This window comes from Heteronotia binoei, chromosome 5, assembly GCF_032191835.1.
Source record: "Heteronotia binoei isolate CCM8104 ecotype False Entrance Well chromosome 5, APGP_CSIRO_Hbin_v1, whole genome shotgun sequence".
Classification (NCBI taxonomy): Eukaryota; Metazoa; Chordata; class Lepidosauria; order Squamata; family Gekkonidae; genus Heteronotia; species Heteronotia binoei.
The window spans coordinates 166,389,666-166,411,079 of record NC_083227.1 but is presented as its reverse complement, the minus strand read 5'-3'; the positions used below and the strand labels follow the sequence as shown (position 1 = coordinate 166,411,079).

At 42.9% G+C, this 21,414-nt stretch overlaps 1 protein-coding gene across 1 annotated transcript in view; it reads right to left on the bottom strand.

The window, feature by feature from the left end:
- The window catches only part of ATP10B (ATPase phospholipid transporting 10B (putative)), a 115,066-nt gene that overhangs the window by 12,027 nt on the left and 81,625 nt on the right, over positions 1 to 21,414 (bottom strand). Inside the window, exons 13-20 of the mRNA XM_060240639.1 lie at positions 20,174 to 20,358; positions 18,716 to 19,031; positions 17,929 to 18,005; positions 13,557 to 13,682; positions 5,301 to 5,501; positions 2,291 to 2,371; positions 1,900 to 2,004; positions 1,027 to 1,214 (exon numbers count right to left, since the gene is read on the bottom strand). Coding sequence (XP_060096622.1) covers positions 1,027 to 1,214; positions 1,900 to 2,004; positions 2,291 to 2,371; positions 5,301 to 5,501; positions 13,557 to 13,682; positions 17,929 to 18,005; positions 18,716 to 19,031; positions 20,174 to 20,358 — 1,279 coding nt within the window. The remainder of the gene's footprint in view (positions 1 to 1,026; positions 1,215 to 1,899; positions 2,005 to 2,290; positions 2,372 to 5,300; positions 5,502 to 13,556; positions 13,683 to 17,928; positions 18,006 to 18,715; positions 19,032 to 20,173; positions 20,359 to 21,414) is intronic.

The window sequence follows — 21,414 nt, the reverse complement described above, 5'->3', positions numbered from 1 at the left end:
TACTTTGAAGTAACCAGACCAACTGTGAAAAGTAGGTTGTGAATGGACTTCTTGTCCCAAATGGGGAATAGGCCACTGTGAGAAGTAGGAGTTGAGGATTTGGATCAGTAATCTCTGATACCCAATTGAAATGTTATGCCAGATGTGTAAGAACACTTGGCTAAGAAGTGAATGCATTGTTTAAACCAGGAGAGTCGAACTCATTTGTTATGAGGGTCGGATCTGACATAAATGAGACCTTGTTGGGTCAAGCCATGTTGGTTTGGGCTGGGCCATGTTGGGTCGGGCCATATGTGTACCTATTTAAGATTAGGTAGCAGAGATATAAACTTTATAAAGGACACAGACAAACACAATTAATTTTTTTAAAAAAACTTAAAATATGCTTAAAACATTAGCAGTTGTTGGTTTTAAAGGTGCTTTCTTTGTATTTCTCCCATAGGATCCAGGAAATGGGGCAAAGGAAGCTCTGGCTCTTTCCTTCCTTCCCCAGGGGACTGATGGGGGAGAAGTTTCAGCCAATAGAAGGAAGAGAGGCTTGGTTCAGTAGCTCTGCTGTGTGATTGAGAGAGCCTGGAAAAACAAGCTCTGCCTCCCCCCCCTTCCTCCCCAAGGGAGAAGCCTCAGCCAATGGAGAAAATAGAGGTTTTGCTTTGTAGCTCTTATGCAATTGAGCAAGCCTTGCAAAGCAAGCTGTGATGCAGAAGGAAATGAGAGAGGTAGAAGGAAGCAGATGACAGCCAGTTGCTCGGGGGCTTCTAAGAGCCCTCTGGGGGCCTGATTCAGCCACTGGGCAGCGCGTTTGACACCCCTGGTTTAAACTTTCACCTGGCTTTTGCTTGCATCATTAGCCAGCTAGGGATCTGCAGTCTGGGCAGGCATCACACTGCATGCTCATGCTGCATGTATATTTCCCACACTCCTGGCATCAGGTTTAAAGGCGCTGGATTTCATTCTTAAAGAAAATCTAACTGCAGGCCAGAGACATGTATTGTAATATAAAGGAATAGATGCAACTGCTCAAACCTTGGTAGAAGTGCTACAGTTGGAGTGATGAGGCATATGAGATAAAAAGTGGGGTTTGAGAACTGCATCTCTATAATCCAATAAGGATTGGTGGGATGGTTGCAAATGACGCAGGCAGCGTTGTAGATGGCTGAGAAAACCAAGTAGAGCAGAATACTCCCAATTATTGTGATCCCATGGAACAGCGTCTGTGAGCAGAAGTGACAAAAATGGCAATTATAATAACAACCCAAATTAATTTACATTGCTACGATTCTGGTGCAGGATGATGGAGAATGTGTAATTCTCAGCATTGGTTCAAAAGCGAGACTGAACACGTAGCCACGGGAAGAATATTCCCTGGAGGAAATACAGCCTCTCTGTTGTTGGAGGCATTTGCTCAATGAAACTTAAAGAAAAATCTAAAACGAGGAAATCCAAGTTATGGAAATGTACCCAGAGACTGGATTATGCAAATTGCACAAAACATGACTCCACTTCTGATGGCCTTTGGACCATGAGTCCATAAGACATTTTTTGAATTCCATACCCTCTGAGAGAACAAATGTGTAGGGTTTAGCAGCAGGGCTGGAGTGGCCCTTACCAGGAAGGGCCCCTGTGGTGCTGGCAGCACTAGAAGGCCAGTTGGCTTGGTTCTAGGCTTGGGTTACCAACCTCAAGATGGAGCCTGGAGTTCTCCTGGAATTACAACAGATCTGAAGACCACGGATCAGTTTCCATGCAGGAGGTTTATTTCCTGAGGAATTCTATGCTGTTTATTTATCTGCATTCTCTGTGGTATTCTGCTGCTCTAAGTGTGTAGAAATAATAGCAACAGCCACTTCTAAAAGCAGGTAAAGATATCATAACCAGTCGAGAGCTTCGTATACATACCCAAGTTTTAACTTCTAAAGCTTGGTGAAACAGAATGGTAAAGAGGGAAACCGTGTTGACAATTGTCCCAAATGTGAAAACACCGATATCAGAATCGTAATGTACCTGAAAAGCAGAAGCGACCATAGACACGTTGAGTTGACTATAGATGGTTTTGCCTTCATAAAAGACAGTGGCTTGGATCTAAAGTATTGTGAGCATAATGAAAATCACATAATGACACTTTCCCACCTCCCTCATGAAGATTGTGGAGGGGCTGCAGCGGGAGGGGCGAATTGGCAACACCTCTCTCTGCCAAGAGAAGTACTGTTCTGTCAACGTAAGTGCTGTTACACTAGCTGAAGAGTACCAGCGGATCTAATCCAGTTTAGGAAATGCTTTAAATACTTACTAGATAAGGGACAAAGAAGCAGATGAGACTCTGGTAGAAAGCCTCCAAAATGGCAACACAAAATGTCAGTGGTTTATATATCTGTAAGCAAATGACGAGAACAGTGATTTTCAAGGGACTCACATAGTTTTACATTATTGGTATTTTGCAGCTCATCGTTATAGTGATGCTGTTCTCATCTCCGCAGACCTATTTCAGCAAGCTCCTCCAAGCACTGAAGGAGTAGGGGTAATACACTTTCTATGTTGCTAAGCTTGGATATGGAGGTTATTTAGTGATTCCTGACAATGTGGAATTGGATCAAAGCTGCCATGGAAACAGTGGCAAAGCAGGCTCGTGAAGTTTGCATTTTCAACAACCTCTATCCTGCCATCACCACCATGTTACTATAATTTGCTTAAGGCCAATAGTGTACTAGGTACTGCATGCTAAGATCTATCACCTACAGCTGCCCTTGCAAATGCTCTGGTCATAATCTGATTTTTCTTGCAGTGTAAGTAATAAATGATCATTAGCACCAAGCTGCCCAGAGGTCAGCAATTAGATTGACCAGAGGGATAGTTCAGGGCAGGACACAGGGCGTAGGGGCCTTTCCCCTCTACTTCCATGCCACAACAAGAATCAGTCTTTCCCCCTTTTTTTATGACATGGCAATTTTACATGTCTGCAGTCCCTTTAAAATTTTGGCTCCTTGGAAGGACATAAGGGGGCATAGGCTGGCAATGTATCTCATGTAATTTTGTATTTATGTATACATCTGTTACTTGGTTGTTTTAAAATAAACATTTGATTTTTTTTGGCTCCTCAGTTCGCATGTAAGTGGGACTGATACATTTTGCATTTACTTTGGCCTCTTTGTTATCAGAGCTGTGCATGAAAAATTATCAGAACTCTAGATGCGAAATCAGATCACAGGTATTTTTGGAATTCTAAGTGTGAGCTCTTTAATTTCTTTTTGTTGCATCCTTATTTTTTTCTTTGTACTGCTGTTACTGCTGATTTATACTTTATGTGTTATAGATGTGTGACTTAAACGTACCCCTTTGTTTGGCTGATATAAACAGAAGGTGCAATTTTTTTTCCCTGCTGGAAATAAGTCCATTTAGATGTTGCATCGTACTTGAAGATGACGGGTTTTTTTTTTTACTGTTGTTTTTTACAGACAGTCTGCAACAACTGTTCAAGGCCATTCTGCAACAGGACTGTAACAGAAATAATTCTGAAGAGGGTATTGAAACAGTGTCTTAAAAAGCTGACAGACTTGTCAATTATTTTACTTTACTAATGGTCATAATTCATTGCATCATGTACTGAATTTTTTTACCTTTATGGCCATACCTCATTTTATTATGTGTTGTGTATTTCCTCCCTTTTTCCCTCTAAAATACTGAGACCAGTCCTGGGAGAGAAAATCAATAAGTTCCCTTCACAGCTTTTCTATGTTCTGCATTTCTGCCACCTTCCCTCTAGCTTCAAGAGTTTGCACTGTAATCTGAAAGGGGCAGCTGGCCAGTCAGTCACTATCCATGTACCTGTGCCCCCAATGACCCAGCTTCTTCTACTCCAATGACCTTGAAGGGCAGGCACCCAGTGATATCAAGTTATATCTGTAGAATCAGGCAGGAGGCAGATACTGTGAACTCTATCTGAGTATCTGTGCAAGGGCATAGGGTAGGGCCTGGGGCTCAGTAACAGAATGTATGTTTTGAATGCAGAGAGTTCAGTTCCTGGCATCTCCGGTGAAAAGGCTTTGCAGATACTGGAAAAGAACTTCCTCCTTCTGAGACCTTGGAGACTTGCTGCCAACCACACTGAGGGGACCAAGGGAAGGTCGCTTCATATGTTCACTGGAACCTCAGAGTGATAGACCCTGATTACCATCTTAGGGGCAAAACAAATTGCACATTGATTGTTACTGTGTGTTTCTCATCCTTAGCATGATAGCCCAGAATGCTGAATACCCTGTGAAGGGAGTCATAATTTTATTTCCCTCATGAAGCCTACAAGGAATAGAAAATTGCAAAAACTTTCCTTTTACTGACAAGAACAGAGGTGAGTGTTGTGCCAACTGGCAATTATCTGTGTATCAGGTATGGCTCAAAGACTGAGAAACATTCATAATGAGAACAGTGTTAGACACAGATCTGGGAAACAGATATTCAGTACTCCATTCAGATGTAAACTTGATAAGCTGCCCTTAGACAGGTAATGGTCTGAGCTTCAGTACCCTATGTGTAAAACTGGGGGTGTTGTGAGGGCAAGGGAAGGAAGCTAAAGAGCTTTTCATACTGCAAGTACTATATGTAGGAAAATGATAACAATTACAAAGGTTTCCCAAATAAATAGAATTATAACTGGAATTGCAAAATAGCAGTGTAAATAATGATTTGCTTTCTAAAGTGCCACAGATAATTTCATAGCTTTATTAATATCTTTTGATCTCATTGTGTTTCTACTCCCAGTACTAGACAAGCCATTGGAATGGTATACTTTTATACGCAGCTGAAATGCAACTACACACTGAAGATTCTTCCCTCCATGCTTGCTTTGACTGAAACCAACCTGGGCAAAGTGTATTTAGGCTGGAGGAAGGGTCCCTGAAGATTAGTGGAAGGACGCCCTGGAAAAAATTGTTTAACTTTCTCCCTTCTCCCCAGTAATTTCTGAGCTCAAAACTATTGGTTGAAAAGCATGGCTTCCCAGAGGAAATAGTCAAGAAGTCTCTCTCCCCCCCCCCCCCCACCTTCCATTCTTTTTCCTGTCCAGCTGCTTTGGCTTTAAAACACACACATACACACAGAGGAAAGAACAATGAAACTCCAAATAACGTATCCTTTGAGCCTTCGACTAGCCTTGTGAGACCCCTTGATAAAACTAGTACAGGACAGACAGAGCCACAGATATCCTTGACATCTATTTTATGAAGAACATTTCACATTGGGATAATTACACAGGTTGTGATTTCAGGCTTGTGGGAACCCATGAAACACACTTGAACAGAAAGGTGTACCTCTGAATTTAGTCCACTCTTGTATAGCTCAGGCAAACTTAACAGAGTTTCTGCAGAAATATCTTTGTCCAGGACTCCAGAAAGGATGGGTGGCACAGATGTGAAAAACAAATTGAAAAAGATCATTTGCCAGTAGTCTATCATGGAGGCCCCCGAGAAAGCACAGAAAAATTGGTACCAGAAGAGCAGGTTGACATAGGCCTGGTGGGAATATGTTATGAGTCAATGTTTGTAATAGGATATTATTTGCATGTCCATACATACTTCTTATATGCTTTTTATTTATTTATTTGATCCATAAACCACCCTCCCCCTATATGGGGCTCAAGTCAGTGTACAACATCTCCAACCATACAAAAATATTTAAATTATAATTATAATAATCAATTATAAATAGTTAAAACAATTAAAATGCTATCAATTTAACAAATTACATTAAAATTAATATGCTATCTATTCTCTCTCATAAGGGAGAGGAACAATGACCGATGGAGGGTGGAGGGTGGGAGGGCCTCGAACCTGATTTGGTGTTCAATCTGGAGCCAGTGCAGCAGGCAAAACACTGGTTGAATGTTTACTGCTAGTGAAATCCCAGTTAGGACCTACACTGCTGCACTCTGGACCAGTTATAATTTCCAGGTCACTTTCAGGGGCTGCCATATGTAAATTACAATAATCTGGTTTGGAGGTGATCGTTGCATGAATTACTGTGGTAAGTCAGGGTGAGACAGGCGAGGGGCCAACTGCCTGATATGGAGTAGTTGGAGAAATGCCATTCTAGCTACATTTGCAACCTGGGCCTCCTGTAATCCAGGATTACACCCAGGCCCTTGGTGGTCAGTACTAATGTTAGTGGGACCCTGTCAAGAGCTGGGAGTTGGCACCACAATCCCAAATCCCCCTTCCCCAGCCACAGAACCTCCATCTTTGAAGGATTTAGTTTCAGCCCACTCTTTTTCAACCATCTAACCACAGTCTTCAACGGTTTGACCAGATTCAATGGGCTGGTATTAGGCTTGCCAATCCCCAGATCTCAGCGGGGGATCGCCCCATTTTGCAGGCTCTTTCCTGCTCCCAGCCAGCTGGCCAGCGGGGAGAAACCTCACCCCAGCAGCTACCATATGCCTTTCCATCTCGGAAGGCTTAAGAAGATGCTTGGAACTCATTGCTATTAGAAAGGTATATGTGCCTTTAAATCACTAAAGCCAGGCTGAATGGGGGCACGTCAAGCTTGCAGAACAACGTGGCTGTTGTGAGAAAGGAAAGGAAGCAGCCCAGTTCTCTGTTTCTTTTTCAGTCCCTCCTGAACTCATTTGCGCAGAAAAATAGAGAGTAAATAGTCAAGCAGAACCTGTGTTTTCCCCGTGTTAGTCTGAAGAACTTGGTTGAGTATATAGCATTCAACAACTCCCATGGTGAGTAAATTGCCCCAGTGAGACCACAAAGTATGTGCTTCCAAACTGTGTTTATTTGGGCTGCTTTCTCTGTGTGTGTGTGTGTGTGTGAGAGAGGAAGTGGAAGTGCAGCCAGCTGCTGGGGGATGAGGAAATGGAGACTGTATTCAGGGGAACTGCACTGCTGTATTTTTATTTATTTATTTTAGGAATGGAAAGTCTCCTGGCTCCACCCCCAAAGTCCCCAGGTATTTTCTGAGTTAGACTTGGTGACCCTATCTGGTATCTGGCCAGCTGGCTGCCCATTAACAAATACAGCAGGGTGCTCTCAGAATACTAGTGGCAACCTAGCCCAAAATTCCATGTCAACTGGGTGAGAGGGTGCATATAGATGTTAAACAACAATGGAAACAGAATTGGCATGGACTTCCTGCATGTCAAGCATCTGCCCACTGAACCACAGCCTCACAGAAGTAATACCTGTGTGGAATCCCTCAACACTCCACTTGTTTGTCACTGAAAGAAAATCTTGGAAACTAGGGCACTTGGGTTCTAAAAGAAGCTGATGAAAAATCAAGGCTGCTCAAGGAGAACCTTAACTGGCATGCCAAGTGGCATGCAAATATCACCTTTGCTTTTTTAAAAGCAAGTATCTTGGGAACCTGTCATTGCACCATACTTATTCCACATCTTGGTTCTGGCATGGCATATTCCCAAAGAGAGAAGCATTCTTTTTCTATCACAACAAAGCTGAGAGACTAGTCATCATAAAAACAGCCAACGCAATGGAACCCCCAGGACATAACAGAGATATTGACTTCCTATCTCAGTAGACATAATTAATAACTAAGCTGCTTAGTTCTCAGTTTTTTCCCAGAACTCAGATTGTGTTGGTCTTAAAGATGCCACTGCAGTCAAACTTAGTTCTCAGGCATTTTATTAACCCCACCTGTTCTGAATCCAAAATTGCAACGTTTTTACTCTTGTTTAATATGTTTATCCACTTATAACTGCAGTTACCACTGGCATTTTGGCATCTAGATTATAATGGTGCTTTCTGGCAACAAATCCCACCCCCCCTATGAAGTATGAGGGGACACCCTTTTCATTTAATCTTATACCACCAAGCACTGTCCTTCACTTATCGGACGGTGCCACTGGCACACTTCTAAATGTCATTATCTCATGTTTAGGTGTTCATGTTTGTAGTTATATGCTGCTGTATTCTTCCCTTGTTCCATTCTTAGTTATACTCGGTGAACACCTAGGTCTTATAATGCATCTTGACTCTAACTGGTTGTTCCTGACAGTCAACCAACCCAGCAACAATGCCCCCCCCCACCAATAAGGCCAAAATCAACTGAACCCGAACTTGATTTCAAACTGTAACAAAGACAGGTAAAAAGCATGAAGGTTCTTTCTACCATATGTGGTGGACTTGTGAAAGAGCTAAAATGTTTTGGCAGATGATTCAGCAAGAGATTTCTAAGATCTTGAGATATGAATTTAACAAAGTTGCGGAGACTTTTCTGTTAGGATTACAAATGGAAAAATTTCCAAAAGAAGACAGAACTTTAATCTGGTACTTGCTCTCAGCTGCTAGGACATTGTATGCGCAGTTGTGGAAGCAAGAAAAAATACCAGAGAAATGGGATTGGATTGTTAAAGTTATGACATGGAATGAAATGGATAAGTTAACAAGAACTTTAAGAGACTATGATTTAGAAGTATTTAAGATGGAGTGGAAGAAGTTCAGAAGATACGTAGAAAAAGAATGGAAAATAAAAGGACATTGGACAATTTTTGATAATGATTAAGTGTAAGTGGGAGGAGGATATGAACTTTGGTTCTTATTAATTAGGGGTACCTTTTATAATGATGTTTTGAATATAGTACACCGATGGGGGTCAAGTAATGGGGGGAGGGGTAGGTAGAAAGTAATGTATGGGATAGAGAAAATAAAAAGTAGTTATTAATGATATAAGAAATTGAATATATTGCCATATGTTACTAATAAAAATTGTTTGAATCAAACTGTAACAAAGACAGAAAGCGTCATCAGGCAACCAGAGGAAGCAAGTCACAAAGCGTAACACAAGACTGTATCAGTAACACTAGCTGCAAGGCCCACCCTGGAAAAAGGGGCAAAACCAGAAGTCTGTATAAGACAATGCAACACAGAGAAACACAGCAACCCACCAACACCCACCACCAGTCCCCTCCCACCAGAATGGGGAAAAAAGGAACTTTAAAAAACCAATCCTAAGTCCACAAGAAATCACACTGTGCAGCAAAAAAACCAACCAAACAAACAAAAAAACACCTTCCAAAAAAAAGCAACAACAGGATCCAGGAGAACCAAACCACAAGACACAACCCCACAACAGCAGTTGCCCATCTACCCCCCAAGCAACAAAGGAAGCACCAGTAAACACTTTAAAAAGATACGTCAACATCCACAAAACAGTAACAATAATTAAATCTGCAAACAACCACTAACACAATTTGTGATCAGAAATTTAACCAAACAATTAATAACAGTTAACAAAACACCCTGCCCCCATCCAGCAATAAAATAATAACAGCAATAATACAGTAATATCTTGAATGAAAGTATCGAAATATTTCTACAACAAGCTTTTAAACCCTGCACAAAATTGTTAACTTCTAAAGACTTGACCAACCCAACCCACCCAGCCCAAAAGAAAACTCTAACCCACCCCAAGCAGGCACTCACCCTAAACATAAGACCAGTCACTCTTTTAAAACCAACACAGTCTGAATTCTGGGAAAAATTAAGAGCTGAGAAAGTTATGTCCACTGAGATAGGAAGCCAATATCTCTATTAAGTCCTGGGGGTTCCTGGGCTTTGAGTGTTTTTGCAGTAACTGGTCTCTCAGCTTTTTTTTATCATAGATAGGAATGCTTCTTTCTTCAGGTGTGTGCCATGCCAGAACAAAGAACTAGAATAAATACAGTGCAGTGGCAGGCTTCCAAGTTACTTGCTTTTAAAAGAAAACTAGAGGTCATATCCATGCAACTTATCACCACATAAGTTAAGGTTCCCCTTCAGCAGCCTTGACTTCCCAGAAGCTTCTTTTAAAACACAAGTGTCCTGTCCTAGTTTCTAGCATTTTTTTTTCTTACAGTGTAGTGTTAAAGGATTCCCCACAGGTAGGGCTATAGTTCAGTATGCAACTCCTTTGCATGTGGAAAGTCCATGCCCCATCTCTGCTGCTTGGTACTTGTGTGTTCAATGCACTGGTTCTGTGCCACAGTCCCTACAGAAAGCTTCCATCCCAATTTGAAAATCTGAGGGATTCTCTAATTTGAACTAAGGTCCTATGCATTGCACTACCCCTGCCACAGTAGCACTTGTTCTGCTGGGTAGGGGTGTGCATTCAGTTCGGCCGAACTCAATAGACCTTCGAATACCCCCTGATTCAGAAGTATACGGCGTCGTATACTTCCGAATCCCATTTACAGGCATTATATGGGAGCCGTATATGGCGCCCCATATACTTCCGAATCAATATTCGGAAGTATTTGGAAGCCCATAGAAAAGGCGGGAAAGGAAAGTCCATAGAAAAGGCGGGAAAAGCACACATTCACTCCAAACCCTCCTGCTGCAAGAGTGAGCAAGGCACACTTCAAAACCTTTACTCCTCCCCTCACATAAACAAAATGACTGTGGTCCCATCCCACCTATAAAGGTAAACGAGCAAGCCATTATAACAGGAAAATGTAAAGACTGTCTCCAAGCTTTATTGCCTTCCCTTGTCCTCCGATAGAGTATCGGATCCACTTCAAGGTTTTGATCTTAACATTTAAAGCCTTATGCGGCCTGGGACCGACATACCTGCAGGACCACCTCTCCCCGTATGTGCCCCAGAGGTTGCTGTGTTCTGCTTCGCAGCATCTCCTGACCATCCCTGGCCTGAAGGACGTTCGACTTGCCTTGACGGGGGCCAGGGCCTTTTTGGCCTTGGCGCCAGCCTGGTGGAATCAGCTCCCTGTGGAGATCCAGGTCCTACCTGAATTAATGCCATTTTGTAGGGCCTGCAAGACAGAGCTATTCTGCCAGGCCCTCAGTTGAGGCAGCAGACATCCTTATTTCCATCTGCTTGGCCTCCCTCACCTGTCTTGATGCTATCTTATTTTAACCTTATCTTAATCTGCTGCCTGCGACATATATGTTGTTTGTTTTATTGTATCCTATGCTTTTAGCTTGCGGTTTTTTAATTGTTTTAACTTTTGTTGTTATCCGCCTGAGTCCACTTGTGGGAAAGGGAAGAATACAAATTAACAAAAATAAAAAAAAATTAAGCAAGTCTCTAAAATGACAATGCCAAAAGCAGCTTAGAAGAGACAAACCCCCCCCCCCATTCAGTACTAATGAAAATCAACCACAACAGAGTCCACAACATTTTGTTGTGGGCCCCACTTATGCTCCTAGATTATTTGAATTGTGCCCATATACTAGAAATGCAATGTGTGTTTTTTTTGGGGGGGGGTGGCATTTCCCTGCATTTTACCCAGCATTAAGCACATCTACAAGATATGTGTTACAAAAAAAAAAAAAAGCATTTTAACATCGATTTAAAAAGTAGCCATGGAGTAAAGTGTGACTGGGATTTCCAAAATTGACTCATAGGGGGGAAAAAGCATGAATTAACTTTATAAAGGTGATGCACATATCCCTTGGAAGACTGCCTGTTTCCTCACTTTTAAGCAATGTAGGATTTGGATTTCCAAAGCAAGCTGCATTATATGTTGGAAATGGATCGTTTAAGAATGGAGGTGTGTGTAATGGAGCTTTCCATTATGTTGCTAAAGCTGATTACTGTTGTTGCTAATTACGAGCATGAGGCTCTTATCAAATTAAATGTATTGACAGGCTTTTTCAGTCTAACCCAGAGCCAACTCCCATTTTGAATGGTTATAATTTATCATTCTATATGCAGAAGCATAGCCAGGATTAAGCAAACAACTGTCAGGATAACCTTTTTTTTTTAAAAAAAAGGTATAATCACACAGAGGTATTTCTTTTGTGCCTTTTTGGAAAAATGCAAACGAACCTCTTTTGTCCATCCAGGGTCAGTATGTTTCGTCTTGCCTTTTTAATTGAATGGTTTTTAAAAATTATTTAAGGGTTCCACCGGGATTTAATGACATGTTTATATGAAACCTGTGAACCGCCTGGAACGGGCTCCTAATCAAGTGGAATCTAAATCTAGTGGTGTCCACTTGCAAAATAATCATTTTAATCAGAAAGTAAGAAAAGGCATTATTATCATATTTATTAAATAATCAGAGCATTTTAATGGTTCCGGGAAGTACATCTAGAGATAGTGGAACAATGCTCCCAATAATGCCCTTTCTGAATTTTGTACACAAAAAGATAACTTTGCAAGTGCCTCCCCCCCAGCCTGACGTAGCAAGTGTGGGGGTAAAAGAGAGACAGGAAGGGTCCTGGACATCCAGTTGGTATATGACACACTTGCGCTTTAAATGTGAAAGGGCCATTATTTTCAATGAGAAGACCTAGCTTTCAATCGCCAAAGGCAAAGTCTCCTCCCACTGCAAATTATGATCCTTTCAAGTTTAAAGTGCAGGTGTGCCACTGAACATCTTCCTCCCCGTGTGCTGCAAATCAGTTGATCTGGCCTCCAAGGAGATCCAGTTTGGTGTAGTGGTTAAGTGTGCGGACTCTTATCTGGGAGAACCGGGTTTGATTCCCCACTCCTCCGCTTGCACCTGCTGGAATGGCCTTGGGTCAGCCATAGCCCTGGCAGAGGTTGTCCTTGAAAGGGCAGCTGCTGTGAGAGCCCTCTCCAGCCCCACCCACCTCACAGGGTGTCTGTTGTGGGGGAGGGAGGGCGATAAAGGAGATTGTGAGCCGCTCTGAGACTCTTCGGAGTGGAGGGCGGGATATAAATCCAATATCTTCATCTACCTCACAAGGTGTCTGTTGTGGGGGAGGAAGGTAAAGGAGATCGTGAGCCGCTCTGAGACTCTTCGGAGTGGAGGGCGGGATATAAATCCAATATCTTCATCTACCTCACAGGGTGTCTGTTGTGGGGGAGGAAGGGAAAGGAGATTGTGAGCCGCTCTGAGACTCTTCGGAGTGGAGGGCGGGATATAAATCCAATATCTTCATCTACCTCACAGGGTGTCTGTTGTGGGGGAGGAAGGGAAAGGAGATTGTGAGCCGCTCTGAGCCTCTTCGGAGTGGAGGGTGGGATATAAATCCAATATCTTCATCTACCTCACAGGGTGTCTGTTGTGGGGGAGGAAGGGAAAGGAGATTGGGAGCCGCTCTGAGACTCTTTGGAGTGGAGGGAGGGATATAAATCCAATATCTTCTTCTTCTTCTTGGGCCCCATTATTTTTCTAATAGCTTTGGTGGCAGCCAGACTGGGTGCAGGCTCCTTGCAGAAAGCAAAGAATGCTCCCTTAAAGTCTATTATTTAGAGCACCCCCGGCTCATTAGTGGTGCATTTGCCTTTTAAAATTTAAAGGTCGTTATTTTCAGTGAGAGTAGATCCAGTCCTTGGACTTGAGATGCCAGGACTTCCCACTGACAGTAGCATCCCTTTCAAAATGAAAGGGCTGTCATTCTGTGGACAAACTATGAACGGTGAAAGGCTTCCCAACGCAATTTCATATATTTTCAATATTTATTGGGACAAAAATACTGGAATTGGAAAATATTGGGGTTTTTTATTATAGATCTGGTACAGGAAATAGCAAACGTTGTATCAGGTTGGCCATATCTGATTGCCATTCTCACCACCTTCTGTATCTATGGGGAAAAAGTCTGATGGGCTGATATAGAAGCAAAAAAAAGCATTGAACTTACCACATTTTTATAGAAAAAGTAAATTACCATCTTTGCCAAGCGAGAATAACACCAGTGCCCATGGATTAGAACCAACTTCTTGAGGTGCTTAAACTGAGATATAGCAAAGTCACTGGCCATGACAGCCTAAAAAAGAGAAAAAAATTATTAAAAAAAATAATTTGTTTTCTCTGCTTTAGAACATAAGAACATAAGAGAAGCCATGTTGGATCAGGCCAATGGCCTATCCAGTCCAACACTCTGTGTCACACAGTGTCCAATATATGTGTGTGTGTATACACACACATATACATACACACACACACACATATATACTGTGGCTAATAGCCACTGATGGACCTCTGCTCCATATTTTTATCCAGTCCCCTCTTAAAGCTGGCTATGCTTGTAGCTGCCACCACCTCCTGTGGCAGTGAATTCCACATGTTAATCACCCTTTGGGTAAAGAAGTACTTCCTTTTATCCATTTTAACCTGGCTGCTCAGCAATTTCATCGAATGCCCACGAGTTCTTGTATTGTGAGAAAGGGAGAGAAGTACTTCTTTCTCTACTTTCTCCATCCCATGCATAATCTTGTAAACCTATATCATGTCACCTCGCAATCAATGTTTCTCCAAGCTAAAGAGCCCCGAGCGTTTTAATGTTTCTTCATAGGGAAAGTGTTCCAAACCTTTAATCATTCTAGTTGCCGTTTTCTGCACTTTTCTGCCGTTTTCTGCACTTTTCTGCGTTTTCTGCTATAATATCCTTTTTGAGGATATTGTACACAGTATTCCAAATGAGACCACACCATCGATTTATACAGGGGCATTATGATACTGGCTGATTTGTTTTCAGTTCCCTTCCAAATAATTCCCAGCATGGCGTTGGCCTTTTTTATTGCAATCGCACACTGACTTGACATTTTCAGTGAGTTATCTACCACGACCCCAAGATCTCTCTCATGGTCAGTCTCTGCCAGTTCACAACTCATCAACTTGTATTTGTAGCTGGGATTCTTGGCCCCAATGTGTATTACTTTGCACTTGGCCACATTGAACCTCATCTGCCATGTTGATGCCCACTCACCCAGCCTCAACAGATCCCTTTGGAGTGCCTCACAATCCTCTCTGGTTCTCACCACCCCGAACAATTTAGTGTCATCTGCAAACTTGGCCACTTCACTGCTTACTCCCAACTCCAGATCATTAATGAACAAGTTAAAGAGCATAGGACCCATACTGAGCCCTGAGGCACCCCACTGCTTACCGTCCTCCACTGCGAAGACTGCCCATTTATACTCACTCTCTGCTTCCTATTACTCAGCTAGTTTTTGATCCACAAGAGGACCTGTCCTTTTACTCCATGACTCTCGTGCTTACTAAGGAGCCTTTGATGAGGAACTTTATCAAAAACTTTCTGGAAGTCAAGGTAAACAACATCTATTGGGTCCCCTTTGTCCACATGTTTGTTCACCCCCTCAAAGAACTGTAACAGGTTAGTGAGGCAAGATCTTCCCTTACAGAAGAACCCATGCTGAGTCTTCCTCAATAACTTGTGTTCATCAATGTGCCTGCTCATTCTGTCCTTGATAATGATTTCTACCAACTTTCCCGGTATTGAAGTCAGACTGACGGGTCTGTAATTTCCTGGATCTCCTCTGGAACCCTTTTTAAAGATAAGGGTGACATTTGCTACCTTCCAGTCCACAGGAACGGAGGCAGATTTCAAAAAAAGATTACATATTTTTATCAGAAGATCCACATGTTCACCTTTGAGTTCTTTCAGAACTCTCGGATGTATGCCATCCGGACCCGGTGACTTATTAGTTTTTAATTCGTCAATCAGTTGTAGGACCTCCTCTTTTGTCACCCCAATTTGACTCAGGTCTTTCAACACCCCTTCCAAAATTAGTGGTTCTGGAGCGGGCAAACACTTCTCATCTTCCACAGTGAAGACGGAGGCAAAAAATGCATTCATCTTCTCAGCCATTTCCCTATCCTCCTTCAGTAATCCTTTGACCCCTTGGTCATCCAAGGGCCCCACTGCCTCCCAGGGTTAAAACATTCCAAAAAGACAGAAACAGTGCCTTTAAGAAACAAGTGCCCTCTGTGGCCATTGCTAGGCAACCCAAATGTGTCAGTTAGCAAATCTTGTTTTCTTCCAGTAAAAGGCAGGAGGGTGGGAACACTGCTGTTTTCAGGACTGTTGGCCTTTGAGGGAGGACTGATAGGAGGCCAGCCCACTAGCAACCACCAGTTGGCTTGTTACCACTCAACTTTCGTGACTGACCCAGGCCTGGTTGCTTCCTACTGCTCAACAAAAGCCACTCCACAACCCCATAATGGCCAGTATGGTGTAATGGTTATGACTTCAGGTTATCATCTGCCACAGAAATTCATTGGGTGACGATAAGCCAATTATACATTCTCAGCCTAACTTATCTCGCAGGATTGTTGTGAGGATAAAATGGAGGGTAGGGTGTTTTGTAAGCTGCTGCTCCCATTGTGGAGAAAGGCAGGGTATAAGTGAAGTAAACTAAGAAATATAACTGAAGATCAGGGCTGGCCCTAGGGTGCGTTGAGCCCCAGACAGACTTACTGCCTGTGCACCCCCGGGTCCCCTCCTCTCTTCTCTCTGGCACTCTGCCTACCCCCCCCCCCCCGGTGTGCTCAGAGCAGCAATGCCAGCATTGTGCTTAACCACTTCAGCGGGCATCAGTAGAGCGCTATCTCTTAACAGAGAGCAGAATGAGGCTTTGCTCCCCCCTCCCTTCCTGTTCCAAAAGGGAGAGGTGAGCAAAGCCTCTTCCTGCTCTCTATTATGAGAAGGGTCCATTGCGATGCCTGCCAATGTGGTAAGGATGAGACTAACATCGCTCCTCTGAGTCCACCGGGGGGGGGAGGGGGCGGAAGGTAGCCTGCCCACCGCCTCCCCAGTGTGCTCAGAGGAGCGATGCTATTCTTGTCCTTACCTGCTTTGGTGGGCATCGCAGTAGACCATTCTCTTAATAGAGAGCAGGAAGAGACTATGCTCACCCCTCCCTTCCAGAACAGGAAGAGAGGGGGAGTGAAGCTTCGTTCTGCTCTCTATTAGGAGAGAGCACTCTACTGATGCCCGCCAAAGTGGGAAATCACAAGGCTGATGCTGCTCTCCTCTGAGTGTGCTGGGGGGAGGTGGCCTGCCTGCCACTGCCACTGAATTCGGCATTTGTCTTGGGTGTTGTGTGGGGGGGGAGAACCCAATTCGGCACCCTCCCTCCTGGCGCCCTAGGCAAATGCTTAATTTGCCTAGTGGGCGGGATGGCCCTACTGAAGATAGAGGATAGATAAAAGGTAGGCTGGTTGGTGGGCAAGAAGCAGGATTGTCAGGTCTCCCACTGTGGTGTGAGATCTCCCATCAGCGACCAGCTCTTCCCACCATTGCTCCTTCAGGTAGTGGGAGAAAAACAAACAAACAGAATTGCAGGTGTTGTCTGTGATGTGATATCACATCACTGGAGGATTTCCTAGAGAAATGTGACATCACTTCCAGTTTTCCCTAAAGTGACATCATGTTATAAACAATGCCAATATCCCACATATCCCTGCCCCACATCATGGGAAGGAGGAAAGGAAACAGGAAAAGGTGAGGATATGGGGGTTGCCAGAAGGAAGGAAGAAGGAAATGGTAAAGGGAGGAGAATATAAGGCAAAGTGTGGAGCACCTAGCAAGTTAATAAGGGTTCCTCATAAGACTACTGGCCCACAAGACCAGGGGGAGGAATCATCACCTGGGCCTATAAGGGTACCCAGGCCAGACAGACAGGGTGGGAACCCAGTGGGTGGACAAGGGACAGGAAAGGGTGGCATATAAAAGTATGCTCCTGACAACAGGCCAAGGAGGAAGCATAGCCAGTGACCCTGGTTGTGCAGAGAGGGTCAGTCATCTGGGAGGAGGAGGACCAGAGTGAACCAACTCCTCCCATTTCTGAATGGCAGAAGTCGGCATGTCATTGGTGGCTGCAGGGTGCGACACTAGCTATGGGTTCACTGGTCTCCTTAGCTACTTAGTAGCAATTACTCGGAATCAGAGCTCTGCACATCCTAAGATTATTGTGCTAAATAAGTGAGTCAGAGCAGCATTTCCAGCTTTCGATATTTGCTTTAAGGATGTGTCATATGCTTAAATAAATCATACGAACAAGGATGTAGACATTTTGATTAATTGCAAATATAGGACATTTCACCTGGGTTTCACCATGGATAATGGAGTATAATGTCAATACACAATAGTGTTAACTTAAATTCATGTTATATATCGAACAGACTCTTATAAATTTTGAACACTGACAATAAATGTTTGAACAAAAGCTGTCAAAGATGAAAGAATATTATCAAATTATCACGCATACCTGCATTCCTTCCTGTCCAGAAATGCCAATTCCAACATCAGCTGCCTGAATCATACTTACATCGTTTGCACCATCACCTAAAACAGAATAAAAGCATTGTGATTAGAACAACTTTTAAATGTCAAGTTCAACCTATTTTTCAGTCTTGAGATGTAATCCTGCTCAGTGTCAAAGGCCAAGATCCAAAAAAGCAGCTTGGGGTTTCTACAAGAGGTTTACACTAGCTCAGTGGAATTCTTCTCTCCCTTCCCCCTTTGGTTTCAAAAACGATTTCTCACATGACATGGTGTGTGTGTGTTGTGCCCACTTCTTTGGATGTAAAACAAGTTTTATCCCAGCTCATAGATTTAGTTTCTTGGTTCTTTGGATCTTGGTATTGCACCTAACTAAATTATGAAGTTACAGCAACACCGAAGGGACAGAAGGATTTTCATCTGAGGTGTGCAACTTTCTTCTCTCCTCCTTTGTGCTGCAGCCCACAATACCATTGCTGGGGGACCGTGTAGAGGGCAGATTGCAAGAATGTTATGCTCCATTGATGGAAATTCTTGTTAATTACAATTGCAATTGTAATTGTAATTGCAATCCATTGTCGGAATAGAGCAAACACAAGGAAGAGATAGACAACACACCCTCCATGCCATTGATCCCCCATAAATAATCGTTAAGCCAATGGTGGGTAGAGCAGGGCGATCTAGGAGATCACATTCATTTTCATAATCCAAGCTAAGTAGTAGTGGCTAACGTCAGTTGATAGGATCAGGCCATTTATAGGACAATTACTTACCAATTGCCAGGGTCATGACTTTCAGGTGACTCCGCACAAGTTTGACTACCATGCTCTTTTGCAGTGGAGTACACCGGCAACACAAGACTGAGTGGCTGTACTTGGCTAGTTCAAGAAACTTATGCTCAAGTTGTCCCTGGAAAATGGTATGCAGAGTGCTCCCATCCACCACCAGACCAACTGTAGGAGTTGGAGTCACAGTGGTTGACCAAGAAAATGACAACTTAATACCCAACACGTTCCACACTGTTCTTGCTATGACTTGAGCTTTCTTCACTTCTTCCAGTGTGATATCCAACAGGGATTCACAGGTCTCCTATGAACAGATAATTGTTAAAATGGCATGTTATTTTGCAGTATAAAACGGCCGACACAAGTTGCTCCTTTTTTTGCTAACTTTTTCATCAACTCATAGTGTGCCATTTTGTTTGGGCAGCACAATAACTTTGCATATAACTAAATTTTCCATTTATGGAAACCTTCCAACATGGTAATTAATCAAGCCTTTAGCATTGATAATAACAATGTACTTGTGTGAAAGTCATTGGATTGGATCCAATGACTCCCTTCCACTAAGGCTCCCTTGATGGATAATATCTTCCTTTGTTGGAGGAAAACTTAAGAACATAAGAGAAGCCATGTTGGATCAGGCCAATGGCCCATCCAGTCCAATACTCTGTGTCACACAGTGGCCAAAAATTATATATATATATATATATATATATATATATATATATATATATATATATATATATATAATACGCACTGTGGCTAATAGCCACTGATGGACCTCTGCTCCATATTTTTATCTAACCCCCTCTTGAAGGTGGCTATGCTTGTAGCCGCCACCACCTCCTGTGGCAGTGAATTCCACATGTTAATCACCCTTTGGGTGAAGAAGTACCTCCTTTTATCCATTCTAACTTAGTGGAAGGGAGTAACTGGCTGCATCTTGGTGGAAAGGAATTATTAAATGCAACCCATTGTGCTTATCCAACGAGTACATTTTATAAGCTTTGACCTGGATGGCCCAGGTTAGCCCAGTCTTGTCAGATCACAGAAGGTAAGCATAGTTGGCCCTAGTTAGTATTTGCATGGGCAGCCGCCAAGGAAATTCAAGGTTGCTATGTAGAGGCAGACAATTGCAAACTACCTCAGTATGTCTCCTGTCTTGAAAATTCTACTGGATTGCCCTAAATCAGCTGTATTTTGACAACATTTCCCACCACCACATTTTATAAATGCATTTATTAATCTGGGGCTTGTTCATCTTCATTCTTACTTGTCTATCCATGTTTTAAAATGTGTAAATTGCTCTGTTCATTTGTTATTATCAACAGGGTTTTTTTTTTTAATGACTCTAGGTAGGTTTCTGGTGGAGGAGAAGGTAGGGAAGACCCACTTCCACGAATCCATTCACGGGAGCTTGGACCCAACCTACTGTTGTAAGGACCCTACCTTACTTTCAGTATTAATGGAAAAGACAGTGTCTCTTGGGTCCAGAAGTTGGCAAGAATAGGCAATGTTGACTGCAGTTTCCTGCTTATCTCCAGTTAGCACCCATATCTGGATCCCAGCCGCTCTGAATGCAGCAATTGTATCAGGGACACCATCTTGCAAACGATCCTCAATCCCAGTTGCTCCTAATGAAAAAGGGGAAAATGAGACTGAAATAACTGTTGCCTGTGAATAGATGTGTGTGAGAGACAGGAAGTACCACAACTGGATTCTGCTTTTTCACCATAGTACTGTTGGATTCAGTAAGCCAATAAGTCCCTGAACAAAACAAAGCAATAAAAGGCACACAAAAGAAAGTTAACACATTTCTTCTCATACTCTCCAGACAGGCAACATTTGGATGCTTACTAAGAAATTGCTATGTGATGAAGTATCTCCAAGACTTAATTTAGTTTGAAATGTCAAATGTCACCATTCCACCATCGGATATTATTTTACTTCATGTTGACAGCTGAATTATCACAATTTGCAACAGTGTGCTGACCAGACTATAGTGCAGCAGAATTCTGATCCAGAGATCCTTCTCTTTATGCAGAACAGACTCCAGCATCCTCTGGAAATACCTTGAACATATGAACATATGAAGCTGCCTTATATCGAATCAGACCCTCGGTCCATCAAAGTCAGTATTGTCTTCTCAGACTGGCAGCGGCTCTCCAGGGTCTCAAGCTGAGGTTTTTCACACCTATTTGCCTGGACCCTTTTTTGGAGATGCCAGGGATTGAACCTGGGACCTTCTGCTTCCCAAGCAGATGCTCTACCACTGAGCCACCATCCCTCCCCTGCTCTCCAGGGTCTCAAGCTGAGGTTCTTCACACCTATTTGCCTGGACCCTTTTTAGTTGGAGATGCCGGGGATTGAACCTGGGACCTTCTGCTTCCCAAGCAGATGCTCTATCACTGAGCATCTGTCCCTCCCCAAAATCACTATTTGCACTTTCAAGCTCCTGTGCATGAACTCTTATGTGGGAAACCTAAACTGCAGAACTTAGTTCAGAACCAGCTGCTTATCCACACAGCTTGTGCCAGTGATTGCACCTCTGTGCTTAGGACTGGACAAGTAGTGATTTTACATTTTCTTCCAATAAGCCTCTGAGTCATTACCTGTAGTTTTATAATGGTCACATCATCACAATAAAGGCACAGAACTTAACTGACAGTTGAACAGTTTAATTGAAAGAC